The sequence below is a fragment of the Embiotoca jacksoni genome, unplaced genomic scaffold, assembly GCF_022577435.1.
Source record: "Embiotoca jacksoni isolate LCO1_2020_lvr unplaced genomic scaffold, fEmbJac1.0.p SCAF_55, whole genome shotgun sequence".
In the NCBI taxonomy this organism is placed as follows: Eukaryota; Metazoa; Chordata; class Actinopteri; family Embiotocidae; genus Embiotoca; species Embiotoca jacksoni.
The window spans coordinates 1,615,858-1,639,409 of NW_027185409.1; the positions used below are offsets into that span (position 1 = coordinate 1,615,858).

The 23,552-nt window shown below is 47.2% G+C and overlaps 3 protein-coding genes across 3 annotated transcripts; all 3 read left to right on the forward strand.

The window, feature by feature from the left end:
• Nucleotides 1-250: 250 nt before the first annotated feature.
• lsm14aa (LSM14A mRNA processing body assembly factor a) lies at nt 251-8,269 on the forward strand. The gene is given in 11 exon segments (XM_069172829.1): nt 251-567; nt 1,605-1,768; nt 1,968-2,127; nt 2,933-3,037; nt 3,312-3,524; nt 3,636-3,818; nt 4,041-4,224; nt 4,313-4,351; nt 4,663-4,819; nt 4,821-4,904; nt 5,336-8,269. Coding segments are annotated over 11 exon segments (1,434 nt in total). The 5' UTR covers nt 251-446; the 3' UTR covers nt 5,360-8,269.
• Nucleotides 8,270-8,976: 707 nt separating this feature from the next.
• Nucleotides 8,977-17,591, forward strand: LOC138212450 (glucose-6-phosphate isomerase-like). Its single transcript, XM_069172828.1, has 18 exons — nt 8,977-9,253; nt 10,657-10,747; nt 11,114-11,182; nt 12,342-12,461; nt 12,556-12,639; nt 12,820-12,966; nt 13,073-13,144; nt 13,224-13,268; nt 13,880-13,933; nt 14,077-14,137; nt 14,354-14,397; nt 14,707-14,859; nt 15,909-16,038; nt 16,119-16,195; nt 16,449-16,577; nt 16,663-16,738; nt 16,864-16,930; nt 17,248-17,591. Exons 1-18 carry the CDS (start codon nt 9,000-9,002, stop codon nt 17,369-17,371), a joined length of 1,797 nt encoding a protein of 598 aa, XP_069028929.1. The 5' UTR covers nt 8,977-8,999; the 3' UTR covers nt 17,372-17,591.
• A 389-nt stretch (nt 17,592-17,980) lies between these two features.
• Nucleotides 17,981-20,914, forward strand: hsd17b2 (hydroxysteroid (17-beta) dehydrogenase 2). The gene is made up of 5 exons (XM_069172781.1): nt 17,981-18,269; nt 19,000-19,212; nt 19,345-19,530; nt 19,637-19,774; nt 20,451-20,914. The coding sequence occupies exons 1-5, from the start codon at nt 18,005-18,007 to the stop codon at nt 20,807-20,809; spliced, it is 1,161 nt and encodes a 386-aa protein (XP_069028882.1). The 5' UTR covers nt 17,981-18,004; the 3' UTR covers nt 20,810-20,914.
• Nucleotides 20,915-23,552: the final 2,638 nt, after the last annotated feature.

The following is a 23,552-nucleotide window of genomic DNA, read 5'->3' on the forward strand; positions in this document are numbered from 1 at the left end:
AATAAATCAGTCCGAACTCTGAGACACGTCACAGATTTCCTAACGGAGCTCTTCTTTGACCCGTTTTATATCTTTCACATGATATCTTTGTCATTTTCTAAACTTTTGAGGGACTGCGAGAACATTTCTAACAGCCCAAACATCCTCCAAACCAACAGCGCCGCTTCCTCCATCTTTGCTGTTGTGTGTGCTCTTCTACTCTGTGGTAGATCTACAGTTCACGGCGTAAAGAAGTCTCGCGATGTTCTGAAATCTCGTTAGCCCCCGCGCGCAGATCCATTCGATGGAGGAGGAGGTAGCCATGTTGTAGCTGCAGAGAACCCGCGAGGTCGGCGGACAGAAACAAACCGCAGAGAGTCTCTGTAGAACCGGTTCTGCTGCCCACACGGCCCGGACACACCGACTGTTCTCTTCCCTGTCAGCAGCGCCGAGAAGAAGCAGCCACCATGAGCGGCGGGACGCCGTACCTCGGCAGCAAAATCAGCCTGATTTCGAAGGCCGAGATCCGCTACGAGGGGATCCTGTACACCATCGACACGGAGAACTCCACCGTGGCGCTGGCCAAAGGTCAGCTGCTCCGTTAACGGCCCCGGTTTTGTCGTTCACGGTCATTGAACAGAAGACGGAGTCCGAGGCGGGTCTTCGGCTCGGACTCATTAATCACGTCACGTTAGCCTGCTAGCGTTAGCCACCACCCGCTGGGGGTTTACATCAGGGCGCTGCATGCGAAAACACCCCGATAACAAAGCTCACTCGGCGGGGGCGGACGTTTCAATCTCACGGACCGAACGGGTGCAAATAATCTGACGAATGCTGTTGTTGTTGTTGTTGTTGTTGTCAACCTTAACAGCGGACGGTAGCTTTTTAACGCGCTAACGTTAGCAGGCGGGCTAACTTGACTGCAGCTGCGCAGTGACGCACAAAAATAACCTGCTGTTGTCTGACGTCATCTTCACCTGTTGACGGGGCCGTCCGACAGATTCTGGCGGTAAACGCCAATCTGTGCGTCTGCAGCCCACGTGTACAGGACGGTGTGACGTCAGGGGGCATCGCAGGTGAAACAAGTCAGGTGTGTTTTGCATAGAATGAGGTTTAATCACACATGACGTGTCAGGGTTCCCACAGGTGGAGGCTTGTACCTGTGGACGTTCATTTATTGTGAGGGCGTAACGTCTTATTTTCTGCAGCTCACGGTTCACGGATGTTCCCTGAACGCCTCACATGCAGACGTAGCTTAAGATTAGTTGGTTAAAAAAAAGAAAGCAAAACCACTTGTTTTTAAAGTCAGATGAACAGCAGGTGACCCCGTGTGGGTTCCACCTACCTGTCCTTGCAGGTGTAATCACACCTGAGGTCGAGTAACCACTAAACACATCACTGTTCTTCTTCTTTCCATGGACGTAGGAAGCTCCTCCTACTTTCTGGTTTCTTTAGAACTTTCCCTGAAAAACATACGCTGCCGTGTCACATGACAGGAAGTGATGTCATTGGACAAACAAATTAGTGTTTCCCATTATGCCTTTGTGACTTTTGACAATAAAGAAACAGCTCATAAGAAATCTGACATGTTGTGTGACTCTGACCCGCCGTCTTCCTCCTGCCAGTCCGCTCCTTCGGCACCGAGGACCGGCCCACCGACCGACCCATCCCGCCTCGAGACGACACCTTCGAGTACATCATCTTCAGAGGCAGCGACATCAAGGACCTGACCGTGTGCGAGCCGCCCAAACCGACATGCTCTCTTCCCCAGGACCCCGCCATCGTCCAGGTACGCCGAGGTGGGAGGGCTTCAAAACTCCCGCCTGCTTTCTACACATCCACACTGCTGACAAATCACAGAGAGGTGGCTGTGATGTCAGAGTGGGAGGGGGGGGGGGGGGTTTCCTGATCCCAGTTTACAGGCTCTGACCTCCCGCCTCTCTTCTTCTCTTCTTTTTTTGTTCCGCCTCTCTTCTTCTGCCCGTCAGTCGTCCATGAGCTCCAGCTCCTCGTCTGCCGTTGGCTCCGCCCCCACCCCGTTCCAGTCCGCCGGGTCATACGGCCTCTTCAACCGGCCTCCTGTTCCTGCCTACAACCAGTTCAGCAGCAGCCCCCTGGTGTCGCCTCAGTTTGGACCCGTTGGCGTCGGTAAGTACCAACACGCCACTGAACATGTGAGGGGGGCGTGGCCTCACCTGGGCATGTTATCCAAGGGTTCAGGGTCTCTCCGTGGCTCTGAACCATGTAAACATGCCACAGAAACGGAAGAGTGATGGACTCACGGCGTTGTGCGACTCAATCTGTCGAGGCCTTCACCTCCTCCTCCACAAAACGATCGGTTCCGCTTTGTTCCAGGTTCTTTGTGTCACGTGGCGTCGGTTCTCTCTCACGATTGGTTCTCCAACTTAAACACTTATTTCTTCTGGATAGACGGAGACACAACAAACAGTCTTTTAGTTTTTTTTAATGTCGGACGGCACATTGAGTCTGGAAGCCCATGACCCTCACACCCACGTGACCTCTGACCCACATGACCTCTGACCCACATGACCTCACACCCACATGACTCTGAAAACAATCTATAAACACGTGACTTCTGTCTCATTCTCTTTATCCCGGTTTGATTTCCTGCTGGTTGGTTCTGCTCTGCGTTGGAGGAGCGCTTGTTTTCGTGCAGCTGCTGTATAAGTGAGATGGCGTAGCGGTACCGCTCCGATCCGAACAGTGAACCGAGTCTCCGCCGGTCCGAACACCGGCCCGGCGGCCGCGTGAATCCTGACATGAAGACGGGGAATAAAACAGGATGTTTTTTATGGAGGAGACCGTTGAGTTTTGAAGGTGTGAACTCACCGCTGAGGCTCGGTTACAGCGGTGTCGGTTCTGGTGTTGGTTCTGGTGCACGGCTGCTGCGGAGTGATGTGTGCCTCAGTGTTGCTAATGTTCTCCCACACAGGACGGTCGCTGGCCTCCTTGGTGAGCGACACCAGCGCGGCCTCGAGCCTGATGGGCTCTGCTGTCCCCGCCGACCCGCGGTCCCGAGGGAACCGGGTCACCGAAGGTAAACGGGGACTCCCGGGTGTGTTTGAAGGAGGGAGTGTGTTGGTCTGCGCTGAACTGACCGCAACGTGTGTTTGTTTGGTCCAGTAACCCTAACCTGCATGTTCTGATCCATGTGATCAACGAGGTCTGACACACACTCACACCGGCTCACGGTACCGTCTGAGGACTTCCTGATGCGAAGAGCAGCGTTCATCCAATTCTGAGTGATCACGTCTGATCGGTGTCTCTGTCTCACGTCCCTCTCTGTCCCTCTGTGTCCCGGGTGTCTCCAGGCCGCAGCAGTCCCAGCCTGGACCCCCTGCGTAAGAGCCCAACCCTGGAGCAGGTGATCCAGAGCGCCCCGTCGGCCCCGGCCTCCGCCTCCACGGCTCCGGCCCCCGGCCTGGGGCGCAGAAGCCCCGCCCACGGTCGCACGGCCCCCGCTGCCTCCGCCGGCCTGAGCAGCCAGAGGGTGCAGCACCAGGACGGCATGGACATGAGGAGGGGTGAGACTGTGTGTGTGTGGGGGGGGGGGGGGGGTCGTCGTCGTTCTCACAAGTGCTTCCTGTCTACATCTTCCTCTTCATCCTGACGGCTAACATCTCTCTCTCTTTCAGTAGCTGCCGGTGCTCCGGTGAACCGCCGAGGTCGGGGGGGTGGTCACCGCGGCCGCGGCCGCTTCAACGTACGGCGAGACGGACCGATGAAGTTTGAGAAAGACTTCGACTTCGAGAGCGCCAACGCTCAGTTCAACAAGGAGGAGATAGACCGGGAGTTTCAGAGCAAGCTGAAGCTGAAAGGTAACTGATGAAGAGGAGGAGGAGGATGGTGGTGATGATGATGATGATGGTGGTGGTGATGATGATGATGGTGGTGGTGATGATGATGGTGCTAGTGAGGATGAAGAGGATGATGATCAGTGAAAAGGCTTTGTTGTTATTCTTATTCTTATATTCTTAATACTTTATTGTTATTTGTTATTGTTGTTGTTGATGACGGTGTGTCGTCGTGTCGTCCCACAGACGAGAAGAGCGAGAAGCCGGAGAAGGCGGAGAAGGCGTTGAACGGGGAGGACAAAGGCGACTCCGGCGTGGAGACTCAGAACAGCGAAGGCAACGCCGACGAGGAGGGCGACCCGCTCGGACCCAACTGCTACTACGACAAGTCCAAGTCCTTCTTCGACAACATCTCCTGCGACGACACCAGGTACGCTCGCACCTGCTCGTCTCCCGCCCGTCTCGAAACACCGCTTTATCTCTAACCGTTGCCGTGACGACCGTTTTCTGTCTCCCAGGAAAGCCATCGAGAAGTCCGGAGGGTCCATTTTCCCTCGGTGAGTCTCAAAGGAAAGCTGTTTTTAATCAATCAATCAATCAATCTGTCAGTCAGTCAGCCAGCCGTCATCATTGCAGCAGCGTCATACAGGTCTGATGAACGTCAGAATGAACGTAAACAAGTGTAAAATAAATTCAGATGATTTAACGGAACATATAAAAAATATTAGAAGTATTGGTTCCTGCTTCATTCATGCTGCAGCCGACGGAGGAAATAAGACTTTAACCAGATTACGTGGGATTACCGAGCTTGTCGCGGTCACATGTTATGAATATGTAATGAGCTGTGACTCCTCCCACCTTCCTGCAGGGAGCGGAGGCAGACCTGGGCGGAGGAGAGGAGAATGAACGCCGAGACCTTCGGCATCCCTCTGCGTCAGGGCCGAGGCCGCGGCGGTTACCGTGGCCGCGGCGGGATGGGCTTCCGAGGTGGTCGGGGTCGTCCGGCCAGCCGAGGGTCCTTCGGCCCCCCCGCAGGGAGGCGGTGGCTTCAGGGGAGGGTACAGAGGAAACCAGGCCGGCCGGGAGTTCGCCGACCTATCGGCATACAGGGTGAGGAGAGGGGGCGGGGCTGAGGACATGTTTCCTTGATTTTTGTCTTCTGTTCTTTTTGTGTTTATTGTCATTTCCTACTTTGTGCTGCAGCCTGCTGTGTTTTATGAATCCTCTTATTTATTTATTGTGTAACTATTTCACATACGGTGTCTGTAGCAGGAGGAGAAATCATTTCATGTCCAAATTAAAAACGCCGTGGCGGCAGGTGATGTCGTGACGTTTTCATTTTTTTGTTTTTTTTACGAAAGGGAGTTTGCACATGGATGTTTTATTTCGAAACATTTTCCCGGAATTTTATTTAGTTTTCTCAACAAACTTCCTGCATCGATCGCGTCCGATCAGTTGTTGTATTTTAGGTGAATTAAAGAGAATAACAGATTTAAAAGCGCTTCATAATAACGTTGTTATTTTTTTGGGTTCTCTTGCAGAAGGACAATAAAGCGGCGGCGTAGTCCTGCCGGGAGGAGGAGGAGTCTGCTCACAGGTGGATCTTCTTCACGCTGCCGGGGGGGAAACCGATAGTTCTGGTTGCTATTTTGTCGACTAAAATAATGAAGATTGTCTACTAGTTGTATATTTGTCACCAGCACTGGGGGGGTCGAGCTGCTCGGACGCAACGTAACTTTCCACATCTGTCGGAGGCGACGGCGCAGTTCATCAGAAAAGTCCAGATTCTGTACGAATGATTTCCAGGTGGCTGAAACTCTCCGTGTACGATGTTTTTGATTTCCTGCCCAGAGCTCCTCCCCCTTCCACCCCTCCTCCCCCCCTCCACCCGTTCCCATCACAGTTTGTCGGCCCGTCGTCGCCGACGTAGCTTTACCTGGGGATGTGGGCGGAGTCTCAGCCACCTTTCTAACGTGTATTTTTCTACTGTTCATGGAGGCGTTCTGTTCCGTCGCTCACGTTCACGTCTCACCTACGACCTCGTTTTCTTCCGTCGGCGTTAGCTTCCTGTTAGCGGCGTTAGCTTTTGGGGTTTTTTTCCGCTTTCACCTCTTCTGTGTTTGTTTTTTTTTTGTGGCAGCTGCAACACGAGGAACCACCACCTGAATCTGAGCACGGTACACACGGAAGACACAAAATGCTGAAGTTAAAACAAATCATGTAAAAAAAAAAAAAAAAGAATTATAAGAACCATAAACGCATGTTTATTTTTTCTTTTCTTTTCATGTGTGAAATTATCACGACTCATATTAGAAGTTTAAAGAGTCTCCCCAACAACAGAAAAAGTACGCAAATAACAACAGAATTAATACGGAACACTAAATGTGCCAAAAATACAACTCGGTGAAAAACTATATTTCAGGTGTTTTCCTGTCACGATTATAAAATTTGTTAAAATGGAATAAAAATATGGTTCATAGTAATCAATTGAGTTATGACACATTAAATTCACACAAAGAAAAGCAGCTTGTTTTTTTTTTTTTTTTTTATTTAATTGGATTTAATTTGGGCATTTAAAGCCTTCCGTACGTGACTTTCCTCCGACGTCGTTCCTCGTTCACGCCGTTTGTTAAAAAAACGTCGGACCCTAATCTATCCCGCTCTAAAGTTCGTATCTCCGCTCCGGTCGAAACTTCATATTCGTCTTTTATATATATATATATATAAAAGCAAATAAAAAATAAAAAAAGCCACTAAAACGTCCGGCGGGACTGCAAAAGCTACAGGAAGTGATGTCGAATAGAGAAATCTAGAAAATAAAAGCGGAGCTAGCTGTGGCTGTAGCATTGTAGGTTAGCAATATTCATGCTGCGTGTTCGAGGCTACGAAGGAATCGGGCGAGATGAATCCTGACTGAAGGTGGTCAGACGGAGCTGCACTTTGAACTCTTGTCGACCGCTCTGATTGGCCCTTTGATTTATTTTTGTTCCCCAAGTTTGTTGCACACGACCTAAAAATCTTCTGTATAAACTGAACCGAACATGTTTCCTGTCTGTTGGTGAAACTTCTTTCTTTCATTAAAGCACTAAAGTTAGTTTAAACATGTTTGGGAGGAAGTTCAGACCGACTTGTGGTTTTTACGAAGCCTCTAATCACCTCGTTATAATCAGATTAATTAAAAACGAGGTCATCGTAACACTTTAATTTAACGTGTCATCACATCTTTAAAGACTCGACAGGAAACTATTTTTCCAGATTTAATTTGAACGTATAAAGTGATGAAACGCCGTTAAAAGTTTAAATTATCACGACGCTTTCTTCAGACCACATGTCGGTTCTTCAGGTCCAAAACCGGGACAGAAACCACAGTTTTGTTCTCTTGCAACCTTTCGGCTGCAGCCGTGGTTTATAATCTCTGACGGGCGTCGATGTTCTTCATCGACCCGAGTCTTCATCAGCAGGTAAAAAAAAAACTGCAGACAGGGCCGGATTACAACCGGGTTTAATGTATCCACCGACGCAACAAATTATAAACACGAAGGAGATGCAGGCAGTTGGACTTTGTTATCTTTGGACAGCCAGGCTAGCTGTTTCCAGGCTTTATGCTAAGCTAAGATAGCTGTTTCCAGGCATTATGCTAAATTAAGCCAGATATTTACCCCCCTGTATCCATGCTTAATGCTAAGGTAGCGGTTTTCCCCCATTTCCATGCTTTAAGTTAAATTAAGCTAAGCTATCCATTTTTCCGATGTTTCTAGGTTTAATGCTAAGCTAAGCTAGCTGTCTTCAGGCATTATGTTAAGCTAAACTAGCTGTTTCCAGGCATAATGCTAAGCAAGGTTTTAACCCCCCCCCCCCTCATTCATGCTTACTGCTAAGCTAGCGGTTTTACCATTTCCAAGCTTCATGCTAAATTAAAGCGAGCCATTTCACCTTGTACCCAAGGTTTTATGCTAAGAACCAGCTGCTTCCCAGCTTCCAGACTTGATGCTATGCTAACGTGCTCTTTACAAAGTTACAGACTCGGTATACAGAGATGTGGGGATGTGGGTGGGGCCCCACAGTGCATTTTTTTACCCCGGCCTCTTGGTGCGTTAATCCGGCCCTGCTCAGTGCTGAGAAACTGCCGAAGAGCTGAGATGTCAGCTGACGATTTTTTGGGGGGGGGACGTAGAGGAAGTAGATGTCATCAGGTTTTTGAGTGTTATTGTCCACAGAAACACACAACACACTACATGATGCTTACAGTCAAACGAAACAGAAAAGAGGTTGTTGATGCAATAAGTGCGGGGAGGGGGCGGAGCCTCAGGAGGGGGCGGGCGGACGGTCGTGTTTGCGTCCCGCCTCTGGCTTCCTGTAACGCTCTCTGGAGTCACAGCCACATGTTTTGTCTTTGAACCCAGCATGGCGTCCTCCTGTGGGCCTCAGCGGACCGGTTCTTTTTATGAAGAGCAAATAATAAACAGTTGTTGATTCGTTTGTGTCCGTCTGCTTCAGTCTCGTCTCGTGCTGCTCGCCAGACTGGTGAGAAATATACATTTATAGGAAGCGTCTTGGTTGGGGAGGAAATGACGTTCCACATTTTAGACCCAACTTTATTCACATTTCTGCTTTTTTATTGTGATTTAATTTTGCTCCATCTGTTAGTTTTGGACCAAAATACACTGAAATATTTAAACTGTCAGGTTCATACTGTATTCTTAAACCTCCTCTACAATATTGTTATTCTAGATAATTCCCTGAAATATTATGACACGATTTTAGGCAGGCGCAGCGATGGGTTACGTAACATAGATAGCTTCTGTCCGGTCTCATCATAAACATTTTAATTTTCAATTTCACTTGACCAAGATGCTGTCCATAATTAGTGTCACTCATCTCCCTCCTGACATTCATAGTCCCATTCTGTCAGACCTGATCACCTTCAGCTTACGTAACAAGATGGTGCGCTGTTCGGGCACTAATAACCCTCCATACAATACGGTTATCATTTACATAACCTCATTGTTGGCACTGATTATCCGCCATACTCCAGAGCTCCAGCGCTCTATGGGCACTAATCTGCCGCCAAACTGCGGCCCAGTACGTGACGGAGACAGGGCAGGGGGCGGAGCTACAACAGTGGGGCGGAGCTACAACGGCGGGGCGGAGCTACAACAGCGGGGTGGAGTGAGGCCTGCGCTGTGATTGGGGCAGCTGGCGATAATGGGCGCTTGTGTATGCTCCACCCGCCTCTTCCTTCCAGCACGCAGTCACTGTCCACCGGCCGCTGAGCTTGGAGTCACACCGGGAAAGGTTCCGCATCTCCAGCACCGACCACCGCCCGCCGCCGCCTCCATCATGGCTCTCAGCGCCGATCCGAACTTCCAGAAGCTGCAGCAGTGGTACCGGGCCAACGGCGGGAAGCTGAAGATGAGGGACATGTTCGACGGGGACGAGCAACGGTTCAGTTCGTTCAGGTGGGCGCACAGCCGGGAGGAGGAGGAGGTGGAGGAGGAGGAGGAAGAGGAGATGGAGGTGGAGGAGGAGGAGGAGGAGGAAGAGGCGCGTGAGGCGGCCGCGGGCCCGCAGTGACCCGCAGGTGTTCGAACCGGGTCACGGCTCCGGTATCCGCCTCCTGTCAGTTACAAGGTCATCGGTCGTTTCCGCTTTCAGTCCTCCGTTAGAGACGAGCCACGCGCCCCCTTGTCTCAGCTGTCCGTAGCCAACCCGCTGCGGGTCCGTTAAACCGGGCAGCAGGCCCGGTGTCACCGGCTGCTCCGTATCTGGCGCATATTGGCTAGTTTGCTAATGACGCTGCGTCCATTATCGGACAGGCGGATTTCCGTGTTTTTATTAAAAGTGCCATGTTGCAGGTTTAATCGAGTCCCCGGCTGATGACGTGTCGCAGGTGGAAACACACCTTTTCTATTTCCCATCGGTTGAAATCACGTCGTTAGCTTTATTAGCTCAAACCTGACCGTTGGAGGCAGGCGGTGATTAAACGGCAGCCTGTCGGTGTGTAACGGCAGCGACGGATGTTTCCGTTAAACGTTCGACGGGCAGCTCCAGCTGATCACTCTGATCGATCCCGGTTCCTGCTTCGAGCTTCCTGCTCGCGACCTGTTGGACTGGGACGCGTCCGATAATGGACCCTCGGTGTTACACAAGAGTTCAGATGGCAGAGACGGGATGAGACACCGAGCGGCGGGGGGACGGGGGACGGGGGACGTCCGGTGCCTCCCGGTCTCGGTGGCTACGTGCGCTGCGGCACAGCGCAGACAGACTGCGGATATGAAGTCCTCCCTGATCCAGTATCAGCTGATTCTGCAGTAATATCAATAAATAATCAATCAATAAATCTTTGATTTTAGTCTCAGCTGTTTAATAAGCTTCTCTTTTTTAATGTCCCTTCAGGACTTTTGTGAAAAATATGATGTTGTAAGGTCAGAAACATAAACATCACATTTTTAACTATTTAATCACCACTTTATTTTAGTCTCTAAACTATAATTGATTTCTGACAATAAACTGAAAGTAATTTAATTTGAAACAATAAATACATTCAACTGTTTATAAAATATAAAAACAGGAAGTAGATGTTCAACGTTTTATTCTGAAAGAAAATGTTTGAGTGTTTTCAACTTGAAATATTGAAATAAAAAGGATATTTTGATGTGTTTTTACTGAATTGTTCTGCGTTTGTTTTATAATCAGACATTTTTAATGATAACGTTTAGTTTTGTAGTGATGAGACATTTTTAATGATAACGTTTAGTTTTGTAGTGATGAGACATTTTTAATGATAACGTTTAGTTTTGTAGTGATAAGGTTTTTAATTGGTAAAGTGTGATGGAGGTGTTAACACTGTGACTGTCGACAGCACGACGCTGCAGACGGACGACGGCGACATCCTGCTGGATTTCTCCAAGAACCTCGTTAACCAGGACGTCATGGACATGCTGTTCGCCATGGTACGACTTTTATTTTGAAACATCACGCACACATCCTGTCGCTGTCTGTTCCGATCAGCCGTCAGACCCCCATCAAACAACAGTCAGGGGGCGCTGCAGGTCAAAGGTCAGGAAGGTGCTGCCTGCTTTATCTCGCAGCTCTCGGAGGTGTTCCAGTTTTCACAGAATGATTCTGGATGTGTTGCTCAAGACAAAAAGGAAGATTACAACACTTTTATTTTGAAAGAGAAACCACACATTGAGCCACAGTCATCTTTGTCTGCAAGCGAGATGTCGACATGTGAGCACACACACCTCACTGATAAGCTCCGCCTCCTCTGGCAGCTGAACAAATCATGTTTCATCACAGTTTGTTCTCCTGTTCAGGCCGAGTCCAGAGGAGTGGAGAAGGCCCGGGACCGGATGTTCTCCGGAGAGAAGATCAACTTCACCGAGGTACACACACACACACACACACACTTACACACACACACACTCACTCACTCACTCACACACACACACATACACACACTTACACACACTTACACACAAACACACACACACACACACACTCACACACTCACTCACTCACTCACAAACACACACTCACAAACACACACACACACTCACACACTCACTCACTCACAAACACACACTCACAAACACACACACACACTCACACACTCACTCACTCACAAACACACACTCACTCACACACACACACACTCACTCACTCACTCACTCACTCACACTCACTCACTCACACTCACTCACACACACACTCACTCACTCACTCACACTCACTCACAAACACACACACACTCACTCACTCACTCACTCACTCACTCACACTCACTCACTCACACTCACTCACACACACACTCACTCACTCACACTCACTCACAAACACACACACACTCACTCACTCACTCACACACACACACACACTCACTCACTCACTCACACACACACACACTCACACTCACTCACTCACTCACACACACACTCACACACTGATGCTGTGAAACAGGAGGATCAACAGGTTTTTAATCAAATCTGGATTCATGTCGACTCATCAAATATTAATTTTTTTCAGTCGGCTGCAAATGAAACTAACTTGATTTTAAAGAACAATGGAGGCTGTAGCTCAGTTGGTAGAGTGGGTTGAACACTAATCAGAAGGTTGGTGGTTCGATCCCCAGCTCCTCCTGTCTAAGTGTCCTTGAGTAAGACACTGAACCCTAAGTTGCTCCTGATGGTGTACCATCAGTGTGAATGTTCTCCTGATGGTGTACCATCAGTGTGTGAATGTTCTCCTGATGGTGTACCATCAGTGTGAATGTTCTCCTGATGGTGTACCATCAGTGTGTGAATGTTCTCCTGATGGTGTACCATCAGTGTGAATGTTCTCCTGATGGTGTACCATCAGTGTGAATGTTCTCCTGATGGTGAACCATCAGTGTGTGAATGTTCTCCTGATGGCAGCACCTAGCATGGTGATCTATCTCATTAGTGTGTGAATGGAAAACATGTTAAAGAGTTTTGAGACCGAAAGGTGATAAAAGTATACAAGTACAGAACATTTACCGTTTAGTGTGTTTGTTTGTGTTTACAGGGGCGTGCTGTGCTCCACGTCGCCCTGAGGAACCGCTCCAACACGCCGATCCACGTCGATGGTAAAGACGTGATGCCGGAGGTCAACAGGGTGCTGAACAAGATGAAGGCCTTCTGTCAGGTGTGTGTGTGTGTGTGTGTGACGGGGGGGCGGGGGGGGGGGGGTTGGTTGGTTGGTTGTCTCTGTTTGACAGTTTGTGTTGTGTGTTTAACAGAAAGTTCGCAGCGGTGATTGGAAAGGTTTCAACGGGAAGAGCATCACTGATGTTGTGAACATCGGCATCGGAGGCTCCGACCTGGTGAGACGTTGTTTACCGTCGTGCTGCAGAGTTGTGGGAAGTTGCGGGAAGTTGCAGAGAGCTGCGGGAAGTTGCAGAGAGCTGCGGGAAGTTGCAGTTTGAATAAGTGGTTGGTTTGAGTCGCTCCTCTTCAGGCAGATGAAGCTATGTGTTGAAGGTTTATTGTCGTGGTGCGTTCAGGGACCTCTGATGGTGACCGAGGCTCTGAAGCCGTACTCGGACGGCGGACCGAACGTCTGGTTCGTCTCCAACATCGACGGGACGCACATGGCCAAGACCCTGAAGCAGCTGAACCCAGAGACCACCCTGTTCATCATCGCCTCCAAGGTACACACACACACACACACACACACACACACACACAAACACACACACACACACACACACAGGAGTCCATGGCGACAGCTGCAGTGTGTTCTTCTTGTTGTTGCAGACCTTCACCACTCAGGAGACGATCACCAACGCCGAGTCTGCGCGTGATTGGTTCCTGCAGACAGCCGGCGACGTGAGTAGAACCTGAAGAAGAAACGCTGACGAGGAAGCTCCTCGTCATCCTCACCTGCTGTCTCCTCTCGTCCTCACAGAAATCTGCTGTTGCCAAACACTTCGTGGCTCTGTCCACCAACTCAGTAAGTCCCCCCCCTCCTCCCTCCACCTCCACCTCCACCTTTCCCTCCGGTCGCAGTAACCTGATTAACTCTGATCAGCTGGATCAACTCTGCAGCACGACAGGAAACAGGAACGTCTCCAATTCTGGGACTCACACTCAAACAGCACAGCAGAGGACGGTTCTTTAAACAGAACCGGGTCCAGAACCGGGTCCAGAACCAGGTCCAGAACCAGGTCCAGGAGTTAAACTCAGAAACTGAACCAGGTTTTCTGTTCGTCAATCAGAGTGAGGCCGATTAAAAGGCTGTGGAACTTTTATTTTGACAGACTCGGTGACAGGAAGCAGGAAGTAGGCAGAACTGGAACAGCAGGCTGCATCTGTAGCTTCCTGATTAATCCAAATTAATCTGAACTGACCTGTTGCTTATCAAGTCATTAACGGAGCACGCTCAGTCTGGTGTGGCCGCTTCTGTGTGCACACACAGAACTGAAACACATAGAACCAGAATACACAGAACTAAAACACACAGAACTAAAGTACATGGAACCAAAACCTCTTCCTTCTTATTGATCGTATTGATCTTCTTCAGCTTCACGTTATGAAGCCGTTAACGTTGAATCTCTCCTTCAGGCCAAAGTGAAGGACTTCGGCATCGACACGGCAAACATGTTCGAGTTCTGGGATGTAAGTAAGACCACGATGATGATGATGATGATGAAGTTCAGAGTGTGAACTTCTGCCTCCTGATGCTTTTATTTTGACGAACTGCTGCCCTGCCTGTGCTCTGATTGGTGAAGTGACTGTGATGTCATGTCTGCTGTCCTCAGTGGGTCGGAGGTCGTTACTCTCTTTGGTCGGCCATCGGTCTGTCCATCGCTCTGCACATAGGTGAGTGATCACATCGATCCATCCATCGCTCTCTGACCGAGTATTGATTATGATTATTGACGACTGATCAGCTGTGATTGCAGCATGATTTCTGCCTTTTAAATTAAAATATTTTTTTCTTCTTGTTTTAGTTTGTTTGTGTTTTGATGACATCATCAGTTTGTTGTTTACATCCTGTTTGTTTTTGTTTATTGTTTGTGTCCGTGTGTGTTTCAGGCTTTGAAAACTTCGAGCAGCTCCTTGCAGGAGCTCACTGGATGGTGAGGAAACTTTTTATTCTCTCTTTCAAACAGATTTTCTGCCAGACACATTTCAGAAGGAGCTCTTATTCTGAAGGAGTTAATACAACATTTTATTTATGGAGAAAAACTCGAGCTGAAAAAGTAGAGACCGTAGATTAGACAGTAAATTGATGGTAAACATACAGTTTACAAGAACCTCTCAGATTTGATAATTAAAGAAACACATTTTTGATTTGAAAATGCAACGTTTACTTTCATACAAACATAAAACATTGATCAACATCTCGACTGCTTCCATAAAACACCTGAAACGTCTCGTCTGTGCAGGACAACCACTTCCGCAGCGCCCCGCTGGCCCAGAACGTCCCGGTGCTGCTGGCGCTGCTCGGCGTCTGGTACATCAACTTCTTCCAGGCCGAGACTCACGCTATGCTGCCCTACGACCAGTACATGCACCGCTTCGCTGCCTACTTCCAGCAGGTCAGTGTGTGTGTGTGTGTGTGTGTGTGTGTGTGTGTGTGTGTGTGTGTGTGTTCAGAGGCAGGTGGGAATCAGCAGGAAACGTGAAACAGACAAATCTGTCAGCAGCAGATTGTTGTTCCTGAACGCAGCACGGTGATGCACACAGAGCAGGAAACAGCGACCTTCATGAGGAAGTATTCAGAGTGTCGTCTCTTCATCATCATCATCATCATCACTGAGTTCACCACGTTAACATGACTGCTGGTACGAGAACATTAGTGATGTCACCATGGAAACCTGAAACTGGAGCAGAGAACTGAAAATCTCCAACACGTGTACTTACGGCCGAGTGTTCCTGAGCCCATGCAGTGCTTTCCAGAACAGAATCGTGGCTGTTTTTAAAGCGGTGCCACTTGAGGGCCTGAAGATCACAGACAACATCAGATTTTTGAGTGAAACTCTGTAAACGGTCAACAGAGACCTTTGAAATTCTTCAGAAAGCCTACGACGACGAGCCGGGCGAGGTGTTCTGAGTGATGTTAACTATTCACAAGAGGGGGCGGAGCTTCACCGTCTAAGACCGAAGAAGATGCATCAGGTCAGGAGACACCAGGTGGTTTTTTTTGTGTCACCATGAATTCGTCTCCCAGAGTCAGACTGTCAACAAGGAGTTCCACTGGGACCTTCTGAGGGAAAACATTCACTGAAAAACCACCTGAACTGTATTGCCATGGCAACAGGGTTCTCCAACAAAAATAAAGATTTTGACCCCTGAGGGATGAGGAAACCAATATTGGATGGCAATGATCTACGAGTCCTCAGGCGGCGCTGCTTTAGAAAAACTCTGCATGGGCTCAGGAACACAAAACTCTGATGTTTCTCTGCTCCAGTTTCAGGTTCGCGGTGAAATCATAAATGTTCACGAATACTCTGTGTGCATCACTGTGCTGCGTTCAACGTCTCCTGATGGATGAACAAACTGAGTCCAACAGTAACTGAGGTTTAACTGGTGTGTAGTGACACGTTGTGTGTCGTCAGCAGTGATTGACAGTCTGTCTGGTTGTCAGGGCGACATGGAGTCTAACGGGAAGTACATCACCAAAGACGGCATCCGTGTCGACTACGCCACCGGACCAATCGTATGGGGGGAGCCGGGGACCAACGGGCAGCACGCCTTCTACCAGCTCATCCACCAAGGTGGCGCTCTCACAGGTCCAAACCCACCGAAGCTCTGCTGGTTCTGACGTCTGTTAACCGACTTGTTCTTCACTCACCAGGCACTCGCATGATTCCTGCCGACTTCCTCATTCCTGCTCAGTCTCAGCATCCAATCAGAGACAACCTCCACCACAAGGTAACGCCCATATTTCAAATTAAAAGCCTGCTATTGTCTCAGTAGATAGAAAGCCCTTCGTTTCTTAAAAAGGCTCTTATTGTGAAACATTTACAGGAAGCTGTTGGGACTGGAACACGTTGAAGTTCCCAACATGATGTCACACAAAAAACGATCACGCAGCGATTTTTCTGTTGATTACGAATTGAATAAATAATAATGACCTTTAGTTGTAGCCCCGCCCACTCCGTCACCTGGCTGGTTGCGTTTGCAGATCCTGGTGGCGAACTTCCTGGCTCAGACGGAAGCTCTGATGAAGGGAAAAACTACGGCGGAGGCTCGTAGCGAGCTGGAGGCCGCCGGCATGAAGGGCGACGCCCTGGAGAAGCTGCTGCCGCACAAAGTAACGAAACCCGACACCTGTTCGAATGTTTCAGACCGCCGTTCTGACCTCTGACCTCTGACCTCTGCTCCGTCTCTATTCGAAGGTTTTCGAGGGGAACAAGCCGAGCAACTCCATCATTTTCAAGAAGCTGACGCCGTTCATCCTGGGAGCTCTGGTCGGTACGTAGAGGAGCTTTCTATATATCTGCAGGTGGTTCAGTAACAGGCAGGTGTGGTGATGATGATGATGAAGACGTTGCAACTGAATGTAGAATCCACTCGTGTGACGTTTCTGTTTTTTCCAGCCATGTACGAGCACAAGATCTTCGTGCAGGGCGTCATGTGGGACATCAACAGCTACGATCAGTGGGGGTGAGTTTCCTGTTCTCGACCCCGTCGTCCAATCAGACTCTTCATCTCTTCCTGCTGCGGAAGTGCATCGCTGTCAGGAAGAAGAAACCTGCGTCACGTATAAAAATGATGTTATAATTTTAAACTGATGAGAATTTACGTTCATATTTTATAAAGTTGTGCTTTACGTTCCGTCTTCAGTCTTTGGCCTCCGAATAGTTTCTACATGAATGAAATTGTTTTGTGTAAAAGAGTTAAAGTCCGATGACGCATGTTTTGTTGCTGCAGTTTTAATGCGTCGCTGCAGTTTTAATGCGCCGCTGCATTGTCGCCCACAGAGTCGAACTGGGGAAGCAGCTCGCCAAGAAGATCGAGCCAGAGCTGAAGGACAACTCGGACGTCAGCTCCCACGACTCGTCCACTAATGGACTCATCAACTTCCTCAAAAAGAACTTCGCCTGAAGCTTTCTCCTCCTCTTCCTCCTCTTCTTCCTCCTGCGTCTCCTCATCCTCGTCTCTGATTGGCTGAATGACAACTGCGACTGACCCGAGTGTTAATGAGTCCTCACATGTAGCTCAACCTGAAGGGACTCCGTTTGATGTTAAATGTGCACGTTATTGTAGGTGACCACGCCCCCTAGTCAGCACTGACTTTCAAAATAAAAGCCCTGTTTGTCACTGATGCTGGCTGTTTCATGATCTTTACTTTATGAATGTTTAAAACCAACATGAATCTTTTTTTTCTCCATCCAACCAACTTTTGTTATTAAATAATCTGCATATTATTTTGATCAATTTCTCTGCATTGAGTACTTCTGAAACATTCAGTAAATTTTAACGTACATTTAGCAGCATCATCGTAACAAAGTACTTTATTCTGAAATGGAAGTTCTTCCTGCAGAAAGGAAAGAATGCGACCTGCATTCCTGCCCAGCAGGTTTCAGGAAACACACCTGTTGAAAATAGCTCCACATACCTGTGTGCAGGTGGCTCTGTGTGGGCGGGGCCTCTCTGTGACGATGATTGGCTCCTTCAGACCAGAGGATTAATTTGACAGGTGAGGTGGGCGGCCGACAGACACACTGCAGCTGCAGGATGGAGGACTGGACTGGAGTTTGTGGAGCCGCCGTGTTCGTCCTCACCGTGGGCTGGACGCTCAGACGGGTCGGGGCCCGGGTCGGGGCCCTAGTCACGGTGCTGGTCGGAGCCCTCGTTGGGGGGGTCGGGGCCTGCTGGGACTTCACTGAGTGTAGACATTATTGTTCAGCTGTTCTGTTCGGCTGCAGCTTCACTATGATCTGTGTGACGCCGAGGAGAGAAACACTGCTGCAGGTGGAGGACAAGGCTGTGCTGGTGACAGGTGAGACACACACACACACACACACACACACACACACACACACACACACACACACACACACCAGTAATTCAGATCACAGCTGTGCTGAGCAGAAGAGACGTCCAGACTCAACACAACCGACCATGAGGAGGATGGAGAACCACAGAAGAAGAAAACCACCAACGACAATGAAGTTGAATAAATGAGGAGATAGTTGTGGTTAAAGTTCAGCCGGTTCAGCGCTGATCATCTCCACCTGAATTTCCTGTTAGTATCTGCAGCCTGGTTTGCGCCTCAGTGAGCAGCAGTCTGCTCTGACGGGACGAACAGGAAGAAGCTGAATCAGGTATTTCTGAAAACACAAAGATTCACGTTTGCAGCTTCTCTGCTGACTGAACGAGCTGCAACGTGTCATCGGCTCTTCGTACGAGCTGCTGGTTTGATGCTGTAAAACTGACAGGAAACGACAAGAAGTCACTGAGACGAGTCCGAAGGCCTCCGCAAACATTTGGATCCCGAATATTAACCACTAAACATCTGAACTATTTATCAGCCGGTTATTCACTCTGTCCCGATACTGAAACATTCTGCTGTCAAAACTACCAAAAAAATGTTGTTTTTCAGATGTTTCTAACTCAAAAACTCATTGTTTTTTGCACTTATGTAAAAGCTGGTGTACCACAGGGCTCCATGTGAGGATGTCTGTTCTTCTCTGAAACAACCGGACTGCTCCGGCTTGTGTTTGCTGCAGGTTGTGACTCGGGCTTCGGTCACGCTCTGGCAGCGCTGCTCAGTGACGACGGGGTGAAGGTGTTCGCGGGCGTGCTGGACGTGAACGGAGGCGGAGCTCGGCGGCTGAGAGAGCGACGGTCCGAGAACCTGCAGGTCCTGCAGCTCGACGTCACCGACGGATCGCAGGTGGAGGCGGCACACCTGCACATCCGCAGCCAGGTGGCTGACACAGGTGAGGCCGCAGGATCTGGACATCAGACGGCAGCTATCGAGATCGACTCGTCTTTTCTCACGATGGAAACAAAACCATAAGAATAATAAATCAAAAGAGCACCTGAACGCAGCAGCCCGCTGGTCTCTGCAGGTCTGTGGGGTTTGGTGAACAACGCGGGAGTCCTGCCCTGCCCGGTGGACGCAGAGCTGCTGCCGCTGTCCGCCTGCAGACGCTGCGTGGACGTGAACTTCCTGGCCGCGGTCCACATGTGTCAGGTGTTCCTGCCTCTGCTGCGACGGTCCCGAGGACGCGTCGTCAACATGTCCAGCATGGGAGGTAGGTTCAGGCTGAAGGTCGTCGGCTGCGGGCTGAAGGTCGTCGGCTGCGGGCTGAAGGTCGTCGGCTGCGGGTTTCAGTGGGACAATGACGGTTTGTCCTGCAGGCGACGTGCCCATGCCGATGTTTGGAGCGTACGGAGCGTCGAAGGCGGCGCTGAGTGTCTTCTCCAGAGTGATGCGGCTGGAGTTGGCTGAGTGGGGAGTCGACGTGGCCTTAATCCAACCTTCAGGCTTCAGAACAAGTAGGTCCGATTGTACCATCTGACTCAATTCGCGTGTTTCTTACCTGATGCTGAGGAGAGATTTACTGGACCCCAAATCCTCTGAGTTTCAGGTCTGTCCGTGCTGCACTGAGCCCTTCAACCAATCAGCATCGACCACCAAATGATGTGTGTCATGTGCTAGAACATAGCCCCTCCCCCAGAGTGTTTATCAAGTCTGTAAACCACCTCTGCAGAGTCTTTGTTCTGGCTCCGCCTTCAATTCCTCCATATTTGCCAGTGAAGTTACAACCGCTCGTAACACTTCATGGCGTAAACGCTCTTAGCCACGCCCACTGATCGCTGATTGGTCCAACCCTTCAGAGTAGCTGAACAAACGTCAAACAGACTAATCACAGCCAAGACTGAAGCTGAGTGACAGGTGGGCGGAGCCAGCCGACTAAGCAAGTATGACTCGGTGAACCCTCTCAACTTGGGGGGGCGGAGCTTTCAATATCATTGGGTGGAGTTAGAGGCGGGGACTATTTATATATTGATAGCTTAACGTGTGCTGAATGAAGGTGTTGTGTTACATCTGAGCCACTTTAAGGCATCGGGGCAGTTTTTTCTGGGGAAATCAATGTGTCCATCAACATCCTCATTGATCTCCTGGTGAGGAGATCTGTTCAAGGAAACTTGTCTTTATGTTTCCTGTCAGACATCTTCGGGAACAAAGAGGACGTCGCTCGCCACAGAGATGAGCTCCTCGCGGCCGTTTCCTCTGAGGCCAGAGAGGATTATGGGGAGGCGTACATCTCGTCTCTCCCCGGCAGTCTGTCCAAGATGTCCCAGCAGTCGGCGGAGGATCTGTCTCCTGTGGTGGAAGACATGCGTCATGCTCTGCTGTCGGCCCGGCCCAGACCTCTATACACCCCCGGAGCGATGGGATGGCTCCTCCCCTTCCTCCACCGCTGCTGTCCCACCGTTGTGTTCGACGCCGTCATCAAACGTCTTGTTAAATACACCGACTGTCGGCCAGCAGGCCTCACGAGGAGATGTCCTCCAACCACAGACTGAGAAGTGCATTAAAGTGTAATACCGCAGTGGGCCACTAGGAGCTGTCTCCAAGGACTCCCATTGAAAAAGCAGTTTCTCTCCTGAAATAAACAATCAGTAAATGTTTTCCGCAAGTCATCATAGTTCTGATGTGTTCTGGTCCGTCTGGAAATAATTCATCACTCTTTACATATTAGCAATATAACCATGGTGTCGACATTTGTCCACTGTGATTATACGTGTGTGTGTGTGTGTGTGTATATATATATGTATGTATGTATGTGTGTATAGATATATATATGTGTGTATATATATATATATACACACATACACACATATATGTATATCCTCAAAGTCATGAAGTCATATTATAGTAAAAAAAAAAGTCAAAGTAACACTTTTTCATATTACACATTGTGTGGACACAGTTGTTAGCACTGCTGCCTCAGTGTGAAGGTGTGAGTTAAATCTCGTCTCCTGGCTTTTTGGTGCGGTTTTCTTTTTTTTTTTCACGTTTTGGACGACATACAATAGTTTGACTTTTTCAATTCACATACTGAAGTGGTGCAGTGGTTAGCACTCTTTCCTCCAACCAGGAAGGTTTCAGGGTCCATCCTCGGCCCAGTCAGACCAAAGTATGTTGCCTTGAAAATGACCAAAGTGTAGTAAAACTTGAAGTTATCCTATGGTATATCGTCCAAAAAGACACGCTATAGTGATTTTTTTTTTTTGGATCATATTTTAGATGACATGCTATAGTGTGACTTTTTTTTTTATCATATTTTAGACGACATGCTATAGTATGACTTTTTGGTCATATTTTAGACGACATGTTATAGTATGACTTTTTTATCATATTTTAGACGACATGTTATAGTATGACTTTTTTATCATATTTTAGACGACATGTTATAGTATGACTTTTTTATCATATTTTAGACGACATGTTATAGTATGACTTTTTTATTATATTTTAGACGACATGTTATAGTATGACTTTTTGGTCATATTTTAGACGACAGACTATAGTTTGACTTTTTTATCATATTTTAGACGACATGCTATAGTATGACTTTTTTTTATCATATTTTAGACGACAGACTATAGTATGACTTTTTTATCATATTTTAGACGACATGCTATAGTATGACTTTTTGGTCATATTTTAGACGACAGACTATAGTTTGACTTTTTTATCATATTTTAGACGACATGCTATAGTATGACTTTTTGGTCATATTTTAGACGACAGACTATAGTTTGACTTTTTTATCATATTTTAGACGACATGCTATAGTATGACTTTTTTATCATATTTTAGACGACATGCTATAGTATGACTTTTTTTTTATCATATTTTAGACGACAGACTATAGTATGACTTTTTTATCATATTTTAGACGACATGTTAAAGTATGACTTTTTTTTATCATATTTTAGACGACATGCTATAGTGTGACTTTTTTTTAATCATATTTTAGACGACATGCTATAGTATGACTTTTTTTTAATCATATTTTAGACGACATGCTATAGTATGACTTTTTTTTTTTATCATATTTTAGACGACATGCTATAGTATGACTTTTCTTTATCATATTTTAGACGACATGCTATAGTATGACTTTTTTGTAATCATATTTTAGACGACATGCTATAGTATGACTTTTCTTTATCATATTTTAGACGACATGTTATAGTATGACTTTTTTATCATATTTTAGACGACATGCTATAGTATGACTTTTTTTTAATCATATTTTAGACGACATGCTATAGTATGACTTTTTTTTAATCATATTTTAGACGACATGCTATAGTATGACTTTTTTTTTATCATATTTTAGACGACATGCTATAGTATGACTTTTTTTTAATCATATTTTAGACGACATGTTATAGTATGACTTTTTTATCATATTTTAGACGACATGCTATAGTATGACTTTTTTTTAATCATATTTTAGACGACATGCTATAGTATGACTTTTTTATCATATTTTAGACGACATGCTATAGTATGACTTTTTTATCGTATTTTAGACGACATGCTATAGTATGACTTTTTTTTATCATATTTTAGACGACATGCTATAGTATGACTTTTTTATCATATTTTAGACGACATGCTATAGTATGACTTTTTTTTATCATATTTTAGACGACATGCTATAGTATGACTTTTTTATCATATTTTAGATGACATGTTATAGTATGACTTTTTTTTAATCATATTTTAGACGACAGACTATAGTATGACTTTTTTATCATATTTTAGACGACATGCTATAGTATGACTTTTCTTTATCATATTTTAGACGACATGCTATAGTATGACTTTTTTATCATATTTTAGACGACAGACTATAGTTTGACTTTTTTATCATATTTTAGACGACATGTTATAGTATGACTTTTTTTTATCATATTTTAGACGACATGCTATAGTATGACTTTTTTATCATATTTTAGACGACATGTTATAGTATGACTTTTCTTTATCATATTTTAGACGACATGTTATAGTATGACTTTTTTATCATATTTTAGACGACATGTTATAGTATGACTTTTCTTTATCATATTTTAGACATGTTATAGTATGAATTTTTTTTATCATATTTTAGACGACATGCTATAGTATGACTTTTTTTTATCATATTTTAGACGACATGCTATAGTATGACTTTTCTTTATCATATTTTAGACGACATGCTATAGTATGACTTTTTTATCATATTTTAGACAACATGCTATAGTATGA

Bases quoted from the DNA above. Each gene is read 5' to 3' on its own strand.
- LOC138212450 (XM_069172828.1), top strand. From the start codon at position 9,000: ATGGGCGCTTGTGTATGCTCCACCCGCCTCTTCCTTCCAGCACGCAGT. The intron at 12,462-12,555 runs GTGTGTGTGTGT...TGTGTTTAACAG, and splicing joins AGATGAAGGCCTTCTGTCAG to AAAGTTCGCAGCGGTGATTG. The intron at 16,196-16,448 runs GTAACGCCCATA...TTGCGTTTGCAG, and splicing joins GAGACAACCTCCACCACAAG to ATCCTGGTGGCGAACTTCCT.
- hsd17b2 (XM_069172781.1), top strand. From the start codon at position 18,005: ATGGAGGACTGGACTGGAGTTTGTGGAGCCGCCGTGTTCGTCCTCACC. The intron at 19,213-19,344 runs GTGAGGCCGCAG...TGGTCTCTGCAG, and splicing joins CAGCCAGGTGGCTGACACAG to GTCTGTGGGGTTTGGTGAAC. The intron at 19,775-20,450 runs GTAGGTCCGATT...GTTTCCTGTCAG, and splicing joins ACCTTCAGGCTTCAGAACAA to ACATCTTCGGGAACAAAGAG.